This window comes from Narcine bancroftii, chromosome 8, assembly GCF_036971445.1.
Source record: "Narcine bancroftii isolate sNarBan1 chromosome 8, sNarBan1.hap1, whole genome shotgun sequence".
In the NCBI taxonomy this organism is placed as follows: Eukaryota; Metazoa; Chordata; class Chondrichthyes; order Torpediniformes; family Narcinidae; genus Narcine; species Narcine bancroftii.
The window spans coordinates 65,067,684-65,083,220 of record NC_091476.1 but is presented as its reverse complement, the minus strand read 5'-3'; the positions used below and the strand labels follow the sequence as shown (position 1 = coordinate 65,083,220).

The 15,537-nt window shown below is 48.4% G+C and overlaps 1 protein-coding gene across 2 annotated transcripts; it reads right to left on the bottom strand.

Moving 5' to 3' along the window:
• Window positions 1-4,045: 4,045 nt before the first annotated feature.
• LOC138740788 (zinc finger and BTB domain-containing protein 3-like) lies at window positions 4,046-15,057 on the bottom strand. Of its 2 annotated transcripts, XM_069893876.1 has the most exons (3): window positions 14,698-15,057; window positions 6,982-7,105; window positions 4,046-5,755 (listed from the first exon to the last, which is right to left on the bottom strand). In XM_069893876.1, exon 3 carries the CDS (start codon window positions 5,702-5,704, stop codon window positions 4,352-4,354), a length of 1,353 nt encoding a protein of 450 aa, XP_069749977.1. In that variant the 5' UTR covers window positions 5,705-5,755; window positions 6,982-7,105; window positions 14,698-15,057; the 3' UTR covers window positions 4,046-4,351. The 2 variants fall into 2 exon arrangements, with proteins under 2 accessions (XP_069749977.1, XP_069749976.1); XM_069893875.1 differs by lacking the exon at window positions 6,982-7,105.
• Between the last annotated feature and the right edge of the window lie 480 nt (window positions 15,058-15,537).

Genomic DNA, 15,537 nt, shown 5'->3' with positions numbered 1-15,537 from the left:
GATTTATTGGGTTTTTTTTTGCAAGCTATTATGTGTGGAATTTTTGCAAGCTAACTTAAAGGCTGGTGCCTAGAAAAACAGCAGTAATGGATGTTGATACATTTTTGTTACAACCATCACCTGCAGAACTGCAGAGCATGAGAAAAGATGAACTGATGGCTATTTCTAAGGCATTAAAAGTGGTTGAAGTTGAACATTGGATGAGAAAAGTACAAATACAGAGGATTATATTGTATATTATATAGGTAAGAGTAAATTTGTTCAGAAAGACTGATTTTCCAGAGGATCTGGTGAGTTGCAATTGGAATTTGAAAAATTGAGGGTGCAAGAGGAAAGAGAAACGTAATTTTGAGTTGCAGAGACAACAATATGAGGCACACCAAGCTGAAGATTCTGAAAAGCAAAGAAAAGAGGTGAAAGGCTGATAAAAATAGGAAATATCAGGAAGAGGAAGCTGAAAAACAGGATATATGAATTAGCTGAAAGACAGTTGAGAGAGGTTGAAAATTGAGGTGGAGGAAAGTAAGAGAGCCGAGGCTGTAACTCCTTGGGGAGAGGTTTTTGGCTAGTAGAGGTAAATCTAGTGCCTCCTTTTGATGAGGGAGATATAGATACATATTTTCACCTTTTTGAAAAGGTTCCTGAGAGCTCAAAATGGCCAAAAGAAAAATGGTCTTTAATGCTCCAAAGTGTATTGAAGGGAAAAGCACAAGTTGGATACTCTAGTATGAGTACAGAGCAAGTGGCAAAATATGATTCTGTTAAACAAGCAGTATTGAAAGCTTATGAGTTGGTTCCAGAAGCATATAGGCAAAAATTTAGGAGTTTGGTGAAAACATTGAATCAATCTTGTATGTATTTTGCTCTCAAGAAATCTGTGTGTTTTGACTGGTGGTGCGCCTCAAAAGGATTTTACAATGATTTTGACAGATTGAGAGAATTAATATTAATAGAGGAAATTAAAAGGTGTGTCCCAAAGGAGATTAAATTATACCTGGATAAAATAGACATGGGGACATGGTAACAGGCGGCTAGATTAGTGGACAAATTTGCTCTGATTCATAAAGGTACATTTCAGAATAGTAGGTATTTTCAGAGAGCTAATGTGGAACAGATTAATAAACCTGCTCATAAGGTTAATGTGGAGCAGGATAGTAGGCCTGAAATTAAGTCTGGAGAAAATGTTAAAAGAAACGATGAAGGAAAGGACAGAACTTCTGCATTTGTATGTCATTTTTGTAAGAAACCTGGTCTGTGATTGTGATTTGTCTAGTGTTGAAAAAGAAAGAAAAAGAGGTTTTACCAGAAGCATGTATTCAAACAGTGGAATTTAAGGAGAGCAGAGGTGCCAAACCTGGTAAGGAGGTCATGGATGTTTTCAAGCCTTTTGTGTCAGAGGGCTTTGTCTTAATAAAGGAGGGAGAACCACAGGTTCCAGTTAAAATTCTTAGAGATACTGGGGCTGTTTGAAAGTGTTGTTGGAAAGTATTTTAATTCTGGATCAAAGGACTGACACAGGGGAGACAACTTTGATTAAAGGTGTTGGAGGTGAGGTAGAGTCAATATCGCTTCACAAGGTTGTGCTGAATTCAGAATTAGTCAAAGGACCTGTTGTAGGAGTAACTCCAAAGTGACCCATGCAGGGTGTCTCATTTTTGTTGGGGAATAATTTGGCAGAGGATAAAGTTGGGTCAGTTTTAAGATTTACAAATCGGTCTAATAAGGATTATTATTATAACGAAGGATATGGTTAGGGAGGATGGTGAGATATATCCTGCATGTGCGGTAACTAGAACTGTGACTAAGGAAATGATGACAGCTGAAGAAGATCCAGTTGATAGAGTTGCCCAGTACTCCTGAAGTACTTTTGAAACACTGTATATCATTGTGAATAAGGATTTCTCTTTGTCAAGGAAAGAGTTAATTTAGCAACAGAAAATAGATGCAGATCTTGTTAGCTTAAGGGAGAAAGCAGTAACTGAACAGATTGAAGAAATGACTTGTGGATATTGAAAGGTGAAGTGTTGATGATGAGAAAATGGAGACCTCTTGATATTCCTGCTAATGAAGACTAGGGGGAGGGGTGATTCATCAGGTGGTTGTTCCTAGAAATTACCAGAAGGAAATATTAGATTTAGCCCACAGTACTCCTTTGGGTGGTCATCTGGGTGTAAAGAAAACCATGAATAAGATTTTGAAACAATTTTACTGGCCTGGTTTGAGGAAGGATGTTGTAAATTGGTGCTGGACATGTCACATTTGTCAGGTTGTGGGGAAACCTAACCAGGGTCCTCAAGGGGCTCCATTACCACTCCGTAACATTCACTTTAGAGAAACATTTACTTCAATTAAAAAAAAATTTTAAACTGTTTAAAAAAAAAACATTTACCTCAGTTTAAAAAACGTTTACCTCGGTTTCTGGATGTCAAGGGGAAGTGTGTTTGTTCGATTTTTCAAGGAATCAGTTAACTTTAATAGTCCATCTACAGATCTACACATTGCATCAGAATCATTGAGGTGGACACTTGGGCTGTGAACTGTATTCACTGAGAGTCGTTGAGGAATGTTGGTCGGCCTGTTCCCTTTTTGGATCTTTTCTCCTGTTCTCATTTGGCACCCAGCTTTTAATTTTGTACAGCTTTTTGAATGAGCATTTTAGAGTTTTATTGTATTCATTTAAATTTAAGAGCAGCTGATACAGAAATGCTTACTATAATATGTGAGCACTTCAGTAAACAACTGGAATGTCAACAATTAAACTCTCCAGTGGTCGTAAAATTATTTTGATAGAAAATTAAACTTTTGATGGCACAGGGGTTTTCTGGGCTGAAATCCCTATTTTTCTTGTGGTGTGACTGGTTGAAAACAGCCGGGCTTAATATTGTTCAGACTGTAACTCCTGTCTGTGGCCCACAACCAAAAAGGTTTGGCCACCCCTGGTTTACAGAGGGACATGTTTATGCTGATGCTGCCAGAGCTGCTCCAATGGCAGCCCTGTCATTGACATGGACCAGGGGAGAGCAGGGAGTAGAAACACAGTGCTTCTCCGTAGGGTCCTACTGCCCAGTTCTACTGAAATATATCTAAAATCCACTGACAATGGCACCATGCAGGCTTGTTCAAGGAGCTGACGGTGTTTTATAAAATCCTGTGACCACGGGGGTCTGTGCTTGGTAGCAGGGTTGCAGAAACTGGGTGAGCAGCGGACTGGCGCAGGGTACCAGTAATGAGAACACCCTCCCACCCTGAGAAGAACCAGAGGAGTTAGCCCCAAGGACAGTGATCAAGGTTGGTGGACTACTGAGGGGTTCTGCGGCTGAAGGACACACACACATAGCTTTTGGCGACTTGCAGGCAAGGAACCCACACTGGCCGCGGGGCTGCTGGCGACTTGAGGTCAAGGAACTCGCACCAGGCTGCTTGAGACTGGCTCTTGAGAACCAGGTGTCGGAACCTGGATTCGAGAGGGTGCTGAGCCCAAGGGTTCCTCATCGGGTCAGAGGTTTGGATCCAGGCTTGGGTTGTTGAGGTTGTGTGCGGCTGCAGAAGTCGCAGGAGCGCTAGAGGCGAATCCACGGACACTCTGCAACTTGTGGTGGGGGAGGAGGAGTTGTCCTCGTTTGTTTCTCTGACTGCAAAGGGTGCTGGGCAATTTTGTGTAATATTATTACGTGACAATAAATGGTATCTAATCTAAAACTGTATTGGAACGGGGATGAGAGAGGGCACTGAAGGCTTCCCGATCTCATGTCAGAGGTTCGGATCTGGAGCTCGGGGTGTTGATGGTTTGGAATGGACTCTGCATGAATGCTGGAAGGGAATCAACAGACATGCAATGACTCAGGTGGGGGGGGGGAAACGACTCTCTTTTGCTTCTCTCTCCCTGTCTGTAAGAGGTGCCAACCTTACGGCAAACGACACCAAATTCTGTATATCATTGCACTGTCTTTATTACACGACAATAAAGGAATCCTGAATCTAGGAAACTCCTACCATCTACGTGTTCACACTGGGTTCACGTTGGAAAAAGTTAACAGGCAGCGGATGCATAAACAGATCGTTTAATACATTTCAGACCGAGAGATCCCATCCAGATCCAGATTGGGAGAGGGAAGAAAAAACCTTATTTCTTCCCATTTACAACTTGCAGCACTGCTCTCTGCAGTGAATTTAATTTAAAATGGATTTATTTTACACAACGGTGCAATATATAATATATATATTAAAAGATTTTTTTGTTTGCATTTTATGGATTTTTTTTTTCCAAATGTAGAACTCTGCAGCACAGAAAATTGTCTGCGGATTGTTTGTAAAAGGTGGGAGTAAGGGGTGTTGGGTGGGAGAAGGCGTTTTATTTCCACTGTTCTGAAGGGGGTTTGTCCATCCACTTCCAGCTCCCATTGGAGGAGTCCTGTCTGTTGGTGGAGGAGGAGGAGGAAGGGGACACATGGGCGTGGTGGTACTTGCGCATGTGGCGGTAAAGGTCCCCAGACTGGGAGTAGCGGCGCAGGCAGAAGCGGCAGCTGTGCGGTCTCTCCCGGGTGTGTACCAGGGCATGGCGCTTGAGGCTGTAGGTGCAGGAGAAGGTCTTGCCGCAGGCTGGGCAGGTGGGCAGCTCGTCCTCGGAGCCGGCCAGGGGTGGCGGCGGCAGGTCCTGGAAGTAGAGCTTGGATGAGGCACCTAGGGATGTGGCGGCTGGCGGCCCAGAGGTGTAGAGTGCTTGGTAGGCGTCATCCTCAGATGGCATCTCATCCTCGTCTGAGATGACGATGTGGCCGGCGTGCGGGGGCTCAGGGTCCAGGCAGCCCGATGCCTGTTGCGGCTCGGGGGCCGGCTCAGCCAGCTGCTCTTCATCGGAGAAAAGGTCGTCCTCCACCTTGACTGTAATCAGGTCCCCCTCCTCTTCCTCCTCCTCCGGCAACCCACCCCCTCCGCCAGGTGCCGAGCATGGCCCGGCCAGCCCCCCGCCGGCTTCAGGCTCGCCCTGCCAAGGCCCGGTAGTCTCCAGCGAGCGACCTCCGCCAGGTGGAGCCGATTCGGTGGATGAGCATGGGGAGGCCAGGGCATGGTGAGCCTTGGCCGGCCAGAAGTCCACCGTCTCCACTCCTGGCTGGGTGGTGTCAGCTGGGTCTGAGGGCCACTGGCTTGGCTGGCCGCCTGGGCGAGACCGTGGGTAGGCCTGGCGCTGGGGAGGGCCTCCTTCTTCAGGCTGCAGGGAGGCGCAGGCCGGCTCTGGGCCAGGCCGGCGGGACGGCACTGCTCCCCCGTAGGAGGGGAAGAGGCGACAGGAGCCGGCACCCGAGGCCTCATCCTCCTTGCGGGTGCTGTCTGCCTCAGCCAGGGCCCGAGCCTTCAGCCTTGTCTTGCAGGCCTTGACGATGTCATTCATGTGCAGGAAACTGGCGGCGGCCAGCACATCCTCGGTGGGGGCGCCCCCAAAGCGCAGGCGGCCCTCGTACATGAACTCCAGCAGCAGGGAGAAGGCAGCGGCAGTCACAATCTCATCGTCCAGCTCGACCGCCTCGCGCTTGGGTGACTCTTCCTTGTACAGGCTGTGGAAGTAGGCGCTGAAGGTGGCCAGCACCGCACGGTGGGCCTGGAAGTGCACCGGGCCCACCAGCACCGTGCAGTCGCATAGGAAACCCTGGTGACGCTGATCTCGCAGGCTTTGCAGCAGAAGCCGGCCATGCTCCGGGAATTCCATGGGGGAACAGGGGCCACTCAGTTCGTTGGCCGGATCCAGGCCTCTGTCATTCTGTGGGGAAGGAAGTGGGGGGAGGGGGGGAAGAGAGAGGGAGGGAGAGAAAGGTCAGAACAACATGGTGATGGTCAGAGCAAACTACAGACTCTCTGGCCCAGAGCAGGTGTCCTATCAGCCCATAGCTGAGTGTGATCATACCTTTCCCGTTCCTCAGCTCCACCCATGTGACCTCAGGTCTGTCCTGCCTGAGCACAGCTGTGATATTTTCCCTGATGAGCAATGCCTCTCCCTTTCATCCCCTCCCCCCACTGTTCTATCAAGTCAAAGCAATGGAAACCCAAGACCTGCCCCTCTTGCAACCAAGTTTCACTACTGGCCACAATGTCGTAATTCCATGTGCCAATCCATACTGTAGCTTGTTCCTTGCATTGAAATAGATGCCTGAGAACATTTCCACCATGTTCAAACTTTTGAGTTCTAACGGTGCATGCAATTTTCACATCATCTTTTCCCTCCTCTTCTCCTCTATCTGCTCTGGTTCTCCTCCCCCTGCAAATCTAGTTTAAACCCCCCCACCTTCGGAGCAGCTCTCGCAAACCTTCCCACAAGGATATCAGTCCCCTCCAGTTCAGATGCCAACCGTCCTGTCAGAACAGGTCCCATCTTCCCTAGAAGCCCAATGATCCAGAAACCTGAAGCCCTCCCTCCTGCACCACGTCTTCAGCCATGTGTTAAGCTGAATTATCCTATTTCTAACCTCACTAGCATGTGGCATGGGCAGCAATCCTGAGGTACTGTCCTTCAACCCAGCGCATAACTCCCTGAACTCTCCTTGCAGGACCTCCTCACTCGTCATTGTTCCCTACATGGACCACAACGTCTGGCTGCTCACCCTCCCTCCTGAGAATGCTGTGAACTCGATCTGAGGTATCTCTGACTCTGGCACCAGAGAGGCAACATACCTCCTGGGATAATCAATCTCTTCCACGGATCCTTTTGCCTGCCTGTTCCATTAACTATGGAATCCCCCATCACTACCACTCACCTCTTCTCCCTTCCCCTCTTAGCCACAGGATCAGACTCTGTGCCTGACAGTATCTAAAATGGTATAATTGTTATAGAAATGCCCTGCACTGCCAACCTGTTCCCTTTCCCTCTCCTGACTATCACCCATCTACTCCTGCCTCCTAAGTGTGATAGTGCCCTTGTAACTCTTGTCTATTACCCTCTGCCTCCTGAATGACCTGGAGTTCCTCCAACTCCAGCTCCAAATACTTAACTCAGTTGGTCAGGAGCTGCAGCTGGATGCATGTCTCGCAGATGAAATTGTCAGGGATGCTGCTGGCTTCCCTGTCGACCCACACTCGTAGGAGGAGCATTCGCCCGCCTTGGCTGCCTTTCCCACTGTTTGTGATGAGAGGAACAAAATATATATCTAAAACCTGCCCTTACTTGTGCCTACCTGCTGAATCCTTTTTGTTCCTCGAAGAGGGTGCCCCTTTCTTACTTCAACTCCTGCACCACTACCTCAGCCCTTATTCACCTCAGCCCCTTATTCACCTCAGCCCCTTAGTCAAAGCCTTTCCACTCTGACTCAGCCCACTGACGATGACCGCTCCACTACACAGTCCCTCACTTTTAGAGTGATGTCTGGGTCACCTGACCTCAGTTGCCCTTCAACTGTTGAACTCGATTGTCCAATCAACTCCTCCTGTCTTCCACTGTTGAACTCGATTGTCCAATCAACTGCTCCTGTCTTCCACTGTTGAACTCGATTGCCCAATCGACTTCTCCTATGTACCCAACTAAGTGTCTGTTAAAGGTTTACCACCCTCCACTAACTTCTCTAGCACCTCGTTCCAAACACCCACCGCTCTTTATGTGGAAAACCCCCCCCCCTAAATCTTGCCCTTCTCATCATCAACAGTTATCTTCAGTGAGATTGATGAATGGGGTCCTGCACCCTTGCAACCCTTATTAATGAAATGATGAATTGTTCCAGAATATTTATAGATCTTTATGCATTTTTTTGTAGGTATGTGCTGTCCACTAGGGGTTGAGCTGTACTGGATTGGGTGTTGTGTAATGCACCAGAGGTGATGAGAGAGCATGCAATGAAGGAATTATTAGAGAGCAGGGATCACAATATAACAGAGTTCAATTTGAGATTTGACATGAAGAAACTAAAGACAGACATGTTGGTATTTGAATGGAGTGGAAGGACTTACAGTGGTATGGGAGAGAAAGTGGCCAAAGTAGATTGGAAGGGGGGCACTGGCAGAGAAGACGGCAGAGCGGCAATGGATGGAGTTCCTGCTGGAAATGGGGAAGGTGCAGGATAGATACAGATCCAACAACAAATGAGGAGATATTCAAATGGAAAAATGTCACAACTGTGGCTGATGAGAGAAGTCACAGGCAATGTGAAAGGAAAAGAGAGGGCAAACCAGGTAGCAAAAATTAGTGGTAAGATAGATTGGGAAAAGATGAATTATGAAAGTAGGCTAACAAATAATATTAAAGATGATTTATAAAAAAAGCTTTTTCAAATATATAAAGAGTAAACGAGAGATGAGAGTAGATATGAGACCACTAGAAACTGACGCTAGAGAAATAATAATGGGAGACAGGGAGAGCAACTAAAGGAATATTTTTCATCAGCCTTCACTGTGGAAGACACGAGCCGTGTGCCGGATGTTGAAGAGTATCAGGGAAGGGAAGTGAGTGCAGTTACTGTTTCAAGGGGGATGGTACTCAGAAAGCTGAAAGGTGGATTAGTCTCTGGGACCAGACCTGGGCACTGAAAGAAGAGGTGGTAGAGATTGTGGAGGCATTGGTGATGACCTTTCAGGGACAACAGATTCTGGCATGGACCAGAAAATTTCAAATCTTACCCCACTATTCAAGAAGGGAGGGAGGCAGCAGAAATGAAATTCTAGATCAGTTAGCCTGTCGTCAGTGGTTGGGAAGATGTTGGGAGTCAATTGTCAAGGTTGGGGTTACAGAGAACTTGGAAGACACATGATAGGCTAGGTCAAAGCCAGCATGGTTTCCTTCAGGGAAAATCTTACTTGACAAACTTATTAGAATTCATCGAAGAGACAAGCTGGCTGGGTAAGGGAGAGGCAGTGAAGAAGAGACAAGCCGGCTGGGTAAGGGAGATGCAGTGAAGAAGAGAGGAGTCAGAGGGGTAAGGGAGATACAATGAAGGAGAGACGAGCCGGCTGGGTAAGGGAGAAGCATTGATGAAGAGAGGAGCTGGCTAGATAAAGGAGATTCATTGAAGAAGAGACAAGCCAGCTGGGTAAGGGAAAAGCATTGAAGAAGAAAATAGCCGGCTGGATAAGGGAAATGCAGTGAGGAAGAGAGGAGCCGGCTGCGTAAGAGAGATGCACTGAAGGAGAGACGAGCTGGCTGGGTAAGGGAGAAGCACTGAAGAGGAGACGAGCCGATTGGGTAAGGGAGAAGCATTGAAGAGGAGACGAGCCCGCTGGGTAAGGGAGATCCAGTGAAGAAGAGAGGATCCATCTGGGTAAGGGAGATGTATTGAAGGAGAGACGAGCCGGCTGGGTAAGGGAGATGCAGTGAAGGAGAGACAAGCCGGCTGGGTAAGAGAGAAAAAAAAAGAGACAAGCCGGCTGGGTAAGAGAGATGCATTGAAGGAGAGACAAGCCGGGTGGATAAGGGAGATGCAGTGAAGAAGTGACGAGCCGGCTGGGTAAGGGAGGTGCATTGAAGAAGAGACGAGCCGGCTGGGAAAGGGAGATGTAGTGAAGAAACGAGCCGGAATGGTAAGGGAGATGCATTGAAGGAGAGATAAGCCGGCTGGTTAAGGGAGATGCAGTGAAGAAGTGACGAGCCGGCTGGGTAAGGGAGGTGCATTGAAGAAACGAGCCGGAAGGGTAAGGGAGATGCAGTGAAGAAGAGACGAGCGGCTGGATAAGGGAGAAGCAGTGAAGAAGAGAGGATCCAGCTGGGTAAGGGAGATGCATTGAAGGAGAGACGAGCCGGCTGGGTAAGGGAGATGCACTGAAGGAGAGACGAGCTGGCTGGGTAAGGGAGAAGCACTGAAGAGGAGACGAGCCGATTGGGTAAGGGAGAAGCATTGAAGAGGAGACGAGCCCGCTGGGTAAGGGAGATCCAGTGAAGAAGAGAGGATCCATCTGGGTAAGGGAGATGTATTGAAGGAGAGACGAGCCGGCTGGGTAAGGGAGATGTAGTGAAGGAGAGACAAGCCGGCTGGGTAAGAGAGAAAAAAAAAGAGACAAGCCGGCTGGGTAAGAGAGATGCATTGAAGGAGAGACAAGCCGGGTGGATAAGGGAGATGCAGTGAAGAAGTGACGAGCCGGCTGGGTAAGGGAGGTGCATTGAAGAAGAGACGAGCCGGCTGGGAAAGGGAGATGTAGTGAAGAAACGAGCCGGAATGGTAAGGGAGATGCATTGAAGGAGAGATAAGCCGGCTGGTTAAGGGAGATGCAGTGAAGAAGTGACGAGCCGGCTGGGTAAGGGAGGTGCATTGAAGAAACGAGCCGGAAGGGTAAGGGAGATGCAGTGAAGAAGAGACGAGCGGCTGGATAAGGGAGAAGCAGTGAAGAAGAGAGGATCCAGCTGGGTAAGGGAGATGCATTGAAGGAGAGACGAGCCGGCTGGGTAAGGGAGATGCATTGAAGGAGAGACGAGCCGGCTGGGTAAGGGAGGTGCATTGAAGGAGAGACGAGCCGGCTGAGTAAGGGAGATGCAGTATTGCTAAGTATTTGGATTTTCTGAAGATTTTTGACAAGGTGCCGCACACGAGGTGACGTAACAAGATAAGAGCCCATGGTAGAACAGCATTGGTTAATTGGCAGGAAGTAGAGTCGGAATACAGCGATCATGCTCTGTTTGGCTGCCAGATGTCTCCCACAGGGGTCAGGGTTGGGGTTGCTTCTTTATATGTTGCATGCTGATAATTTATAGAATTAATGGGTTTCTGTTCAAGTTTGCAGATGATACGTAGGTTAGTGGAAAGTGTACGGTCAGGCACTTTGGAAGAAAAAAAATGGACAAACTATTTTCTAAATGTGGAGAAAATTGAAATGACCTAGATGCCAATGGACCTGTGAGTCTTTGTACAGGACGGCCTGAAGGTTGAGTCAGTGATGAAGAAGGCAAATGCAATGCTGGCATTCGTTTCAAGAGGAATAGAACATAAGTGCAGGGATGTGAGGCTTTATAAGGCACTGATGAGACCTCACGTGGAGTGTTGTGGGCAGTTTTGGGCTCCTCATTTAAGAATGGATGTGCTGACGTTGGGGAGGTTCCTAAAGATGATTCCAGGATTTAATGGGTTTGCATACGAGGAGTGTTTGAGGCTCTTGGCCTGTATTTGTTGAAGATTAGGAGAATGAGGAGGGATCTCACTGAAACATTTTGAATGTTGAAAGGTGTGGACAGAGTTGACGTAGAAAGGTTGTTTCCCACAGTGGGAGAGTCTAGGACAAGAGACCATAGCTTCAGGATTGAAAGGCATCCACTCAGAACAGAGATGCGGAGGAATTTCTTTAGCCAGAGGGTGGTGAATCTGTGGAATTTGTTGCCACAGCCGGCTGTGGAGGCCGGGTCATTGGGTGTATTTAAAGCAGAAAATGATAAGTTTTTGATTAGCCAGGGCATCAAAGGTTATGTATGGGGAGATGGCCGGGCAGTGGGGCTAGGTGGGTGGATGGATCAGTTCATGATTAGAATGGCAGAGCAGACTCGATGGGCTGAATAGCCTATTTCTGCTCCTATATGTTGTGATCTTGTACTCAATGGATGAAGGGGACTTGATAGAGATTTTTAGAATGCTGAAAAGCCTGGACAGAGTAGATGTGGTATGGTTGGGGAATTTGGGTCAGAAGGGGATAACTTCAAGATAAAAGGGCATCAATTTAAAACAGAGATGTAGCAAAATGTCTTTTGTCAGAGGTTGCGAGACCATGGAACTTGTTGCCACAGGTGGCTGTGGAACCAGGGTCATTGGGTGTATTTAAGGCAGAGATTGGCAGGTATTTGATTAGTCAGGACATTAAAGTTGTGGGGGAGAAAGCCGGTGGGTGGGAGAAAGCCGGTGGGTGGGAGAAAGCCGGTGGGTGGGAGAAAGCCGGTGGGTGGGAGATTGGCTCATCTCATGATAGTATGGTGGTGCAGGGTTGATGGGCCAATTGGCCCACTTCTGCTCCTACATCTTGTGAGCGTGATACTTTCATAAGGTGCTCATAAGGTTTTGAGGGGACTGATAATGTATCTCAGGCCGGAATAAGAATTGTCCCAGTTCAGAGAGAGTCAAAGAGGGATAACTTCTCCCAGAGTATGTAGACTTTAGAATTCTCTATTCCAGGGTGTTTCGGAGGTGACGACGAGTGGGAGTGTGAAGAAAGAGGGGAAATGGGGAGGGGCAGGGGTCAAGGTTTGAGGGCTTGAATGGTCCACTCCTTTTTAAAAATGTTTAATTAAAAAAATACATACAGCACAGAAACAGGCCTTTTCAGCCCACGAGCCCGTGTTGCCCAATTAACATACAACCCCAATATGTTTTTTTTGAATGGTGAGACAAATCCAGAGCCTCTGGGGAAAACTCACTCAGTCATGGGAAGAACGTACAAATTCCTCAAAGATAGTGTGGGATTCAAACCCTGATCTTGATCTCAGGCATTGTAACCACTACGCCAACCATCCTGCTGCTTCATTGACCCCTTCCCATTGACCCTAACTGGTGGTCACCTGTTTCTCCCTCTCCTGGATCTGTACCATCATCTGGGACCACTGGCCAATCGAGTCTCCCCACTATCCAGATTCCCCTCTCACCATTGGCCAGTTGCTGTCTCCTCTCAACCCTTTTGCCATTTGCCCTTCCCCTCTCCTCAGTCAGATGCCTATTTGCTATTGGCCATTTGTCAACACCCCTCTCCTCATTGATCAATTACCTCTCCCCTCTACCCATTAGTGAGCTCCCCCTCTCTCCATTGGCCAGTACCTCTCTCCTCTCTCTCTCTACTGGCTAGTTTCCCCGTTCCCCCCTCCCTCCTTCCCATTGGCCAGCTGCCCCCCATCCCTCTTCCCTTTGGATAGCAGTAACAGGATTGGTCCAAGTTGGCATGGACTTACGAAGGGGAAATCATGCCCAAATAATCTGGAATTTTTTGAGAAAGTAACGATGAAAATAGACAAGGAGAGCCAGTAAATATAGTGTACCTGGACTTTCACAAAGCCTTTGTTAAGATCTCACATAGGAGATTAATGGGAAAAATTAAAGCTCATGGTACTGACATGGATAGAAAATTGGTTGGCAGACAGGAAACAAAAAGTAGGGATTAACAGATCCCTTTCAGAATGGCAGGCAGTGACTAGTGGGGGTACCGCACGGCTCAGTGCTAGGAATGCAGCTATTTCCAATATGCATTAATGGTTTAGATAAAGGGATTAAAAGTAACATTAGCAAATTTGCAGATGACACAAAGCTTTGTGAAATGTGAACAGGATGTTGTGAGAATCAAGGGTGACTTGGACAGGTTGGGTGAGTGGTCAGATGCAGTTTCATGTGGATAAATGTGAGGTTATCCATTTTGGTAGCAAGAACAGGATGGCAGATAACTGAATGGTGTCCCATGAACTGTATATGTCAAGTTAGGAATGGTGTCATTAGGAAAAGAGCAAGTAAAACAAGATCTAGGTGTCCTTCTTCATCAGTCATTGAAAGAGAGCATGCAGGTACAGCAGGTACAGTGAAGAAAGCTATCGGCATGTGTCGAGCTCGTCGAAAGAATCAAAGACTTGTTGATCCAGACCAAGGCTTTTATTAGCAAAAGACAGCAGCTCTTCACAGGTGGCTGACCAGTCCAGAATGATCCGACCTGGCGAGGGACACAACCCTTTAAGGCCCAGACAGTAGGCGTGGCTAAGCTCTCAGCCAGTCACTGTAAGCACAGTCTAGATACTGTAACTATATATACTATATACATTGGTGATCGATCTGTACTATCACAGCACGTTGACCTTCATAACAGGGGGAGTTGAGTATAAGAGCAAAGAGGTTCTTCTGCAGTTGTACAGGGCTCTGGTGAGTTCTCACCTGGAGTACTGTGTATACTTTTGGTCTCCAAATTTGAGGAAGGACATTCTGGCTATTGACCATGGGTTCACAAGGTTAATTCCTGGGATGGCGGAACTGTCATATGTTGAAAGATTGGAGCAACTGGGCTTATACACATTGGAATTTAGAAGGATAAGAGGGGATATGACTGAAACATGTTTAAGAATAGGGGGTAGGCTATTTTGAACAGAGTGGAGAAGAACTTTTTCACCCAGAGAGTTGTGGATCTCTGGAATGCTCTGCCTGAGAAGGCAGTGGAGGCCAATTCTCTGGAATGGTTTTAAAAGAGTTAGATAGAGCTCTTAAAGATAGCAAAATCAAGGGATATGGGGAGAGGCAGGAACGGGGGACTGATTGTGGATGATCAGCCAAGATCAAAGTGAATAGCAGTGGGGCTTGAAGGGCTGAATGGCTTGCACCTATTGTTTTTTTGTCATTGGTTTTATTCCCGCTCCTTTCCTGCCACTGGCCAGTTTCTTTCTCCTCTCTCCCCATTGGCCAGTTTCCCCTCCCCGCTCCCCATTGGCCAACTTCCTCCACCCCCCCCTTCCCAATGGCCAGCTGCCCCCTTGCTTCTCCCCATTGGCTTATAACCCTTGCCCCTTTTGCCATTGGCCAGTTTCCCCCCTCCTCTCTCCCCATCAGCCAATTTACCCTTTCACTCATTCTATTGGCCAGTTCCCCCCCTGCCCACCTCATTGGCCATACCACACTCTCTCCCCATTGGCCAGTTTACCCCTGCACTCATCCTATTGGCCAGTTCTCCCCTCCTGTCTCCCCACTGGTCAGTTGCCCCCCCCACTCTCCTCATTGGCCAGGTATCCCCCCCTCCTCTCACCCCATTGGCCACTTGCCCCCTCTTATTTTCATCAGAAAAATAACCTACCCAGTCTCCTCGGTGATTGGCGCGGGCTTTCTGTCCAGCCCGCCAATGGCCGCTGTCGAGTGGGCCAGCTCACGCCCCCGATTGGCCGGCGCCGCCGTCGATCAGGGCGAGCCGCGCGCTGCGATTGGCTTCCTTCACAAACGCTGCCGGGTAACAAGAACACAAAGGAAAGCCCGAGCGGCGGCGGCCCCGGGGACCGGCTCCTCGGCTTTGCGCGGCTCCCTGCCCGGCTTCCGGCCCCGGCCACCCCGTCCCGACCTCCGCCGCCCGGTCGGCCTCCGCTCACGTCGCGATCCGCCGCCTCGCAGCGCCGTCCGCCCTTCCCCCGCCCAGCCGTCGCCAACCCCCGCCGGAAGTCTGCGGCTCTCGCGAGACGATGGCCTCGCCATAGCAACGCCGATGATCGGGGGGATGGGGCGGCCACGTTCGAGGAGCACGATTCGCTCCTCCCTCTGCAGCGCCGCCTGGCGTTGGGGAGGGTGAACCGCGCCCACTCAACAAGAGGCAATCCTTGACCATGGTAGAGGGGCAGAATGGCTGGTCCTGTTTGGTTCTATAAATTTGTAGCATGATTTGGTAGACAGAATAGGAGGCTGAGGACCAGGAGGAGGAGGAGGCAGAGAAATGGAGATTCATTTTATGGTCAGAATCAGGATTTATTGTCATGAGCAAGATATGAAAGTCAGTTTTTTTTGTGGCAGCTTCATAGAGCAAACATTCATATTATAAAAATAACAGTGCACGAAAAGTCAGGCAGTGTCTTCACTTCATGGATTGTTCAGGAATCTGGTGGCAGCAGGGAAGAAGCGTCCTTGTGCTCGTCTTCAAGCTCCTGGATCT

Bases quoted from the DNA above. Each gene is read 5' to 3' on its own strand.
- LOC138740788 (XM_069893876.1), bottom strand. From the start codon at position 5,704: ATGGAATTCCCGGAGCATGGCCGGCTTCTGCTGCAAAGCCTGCGAGAT.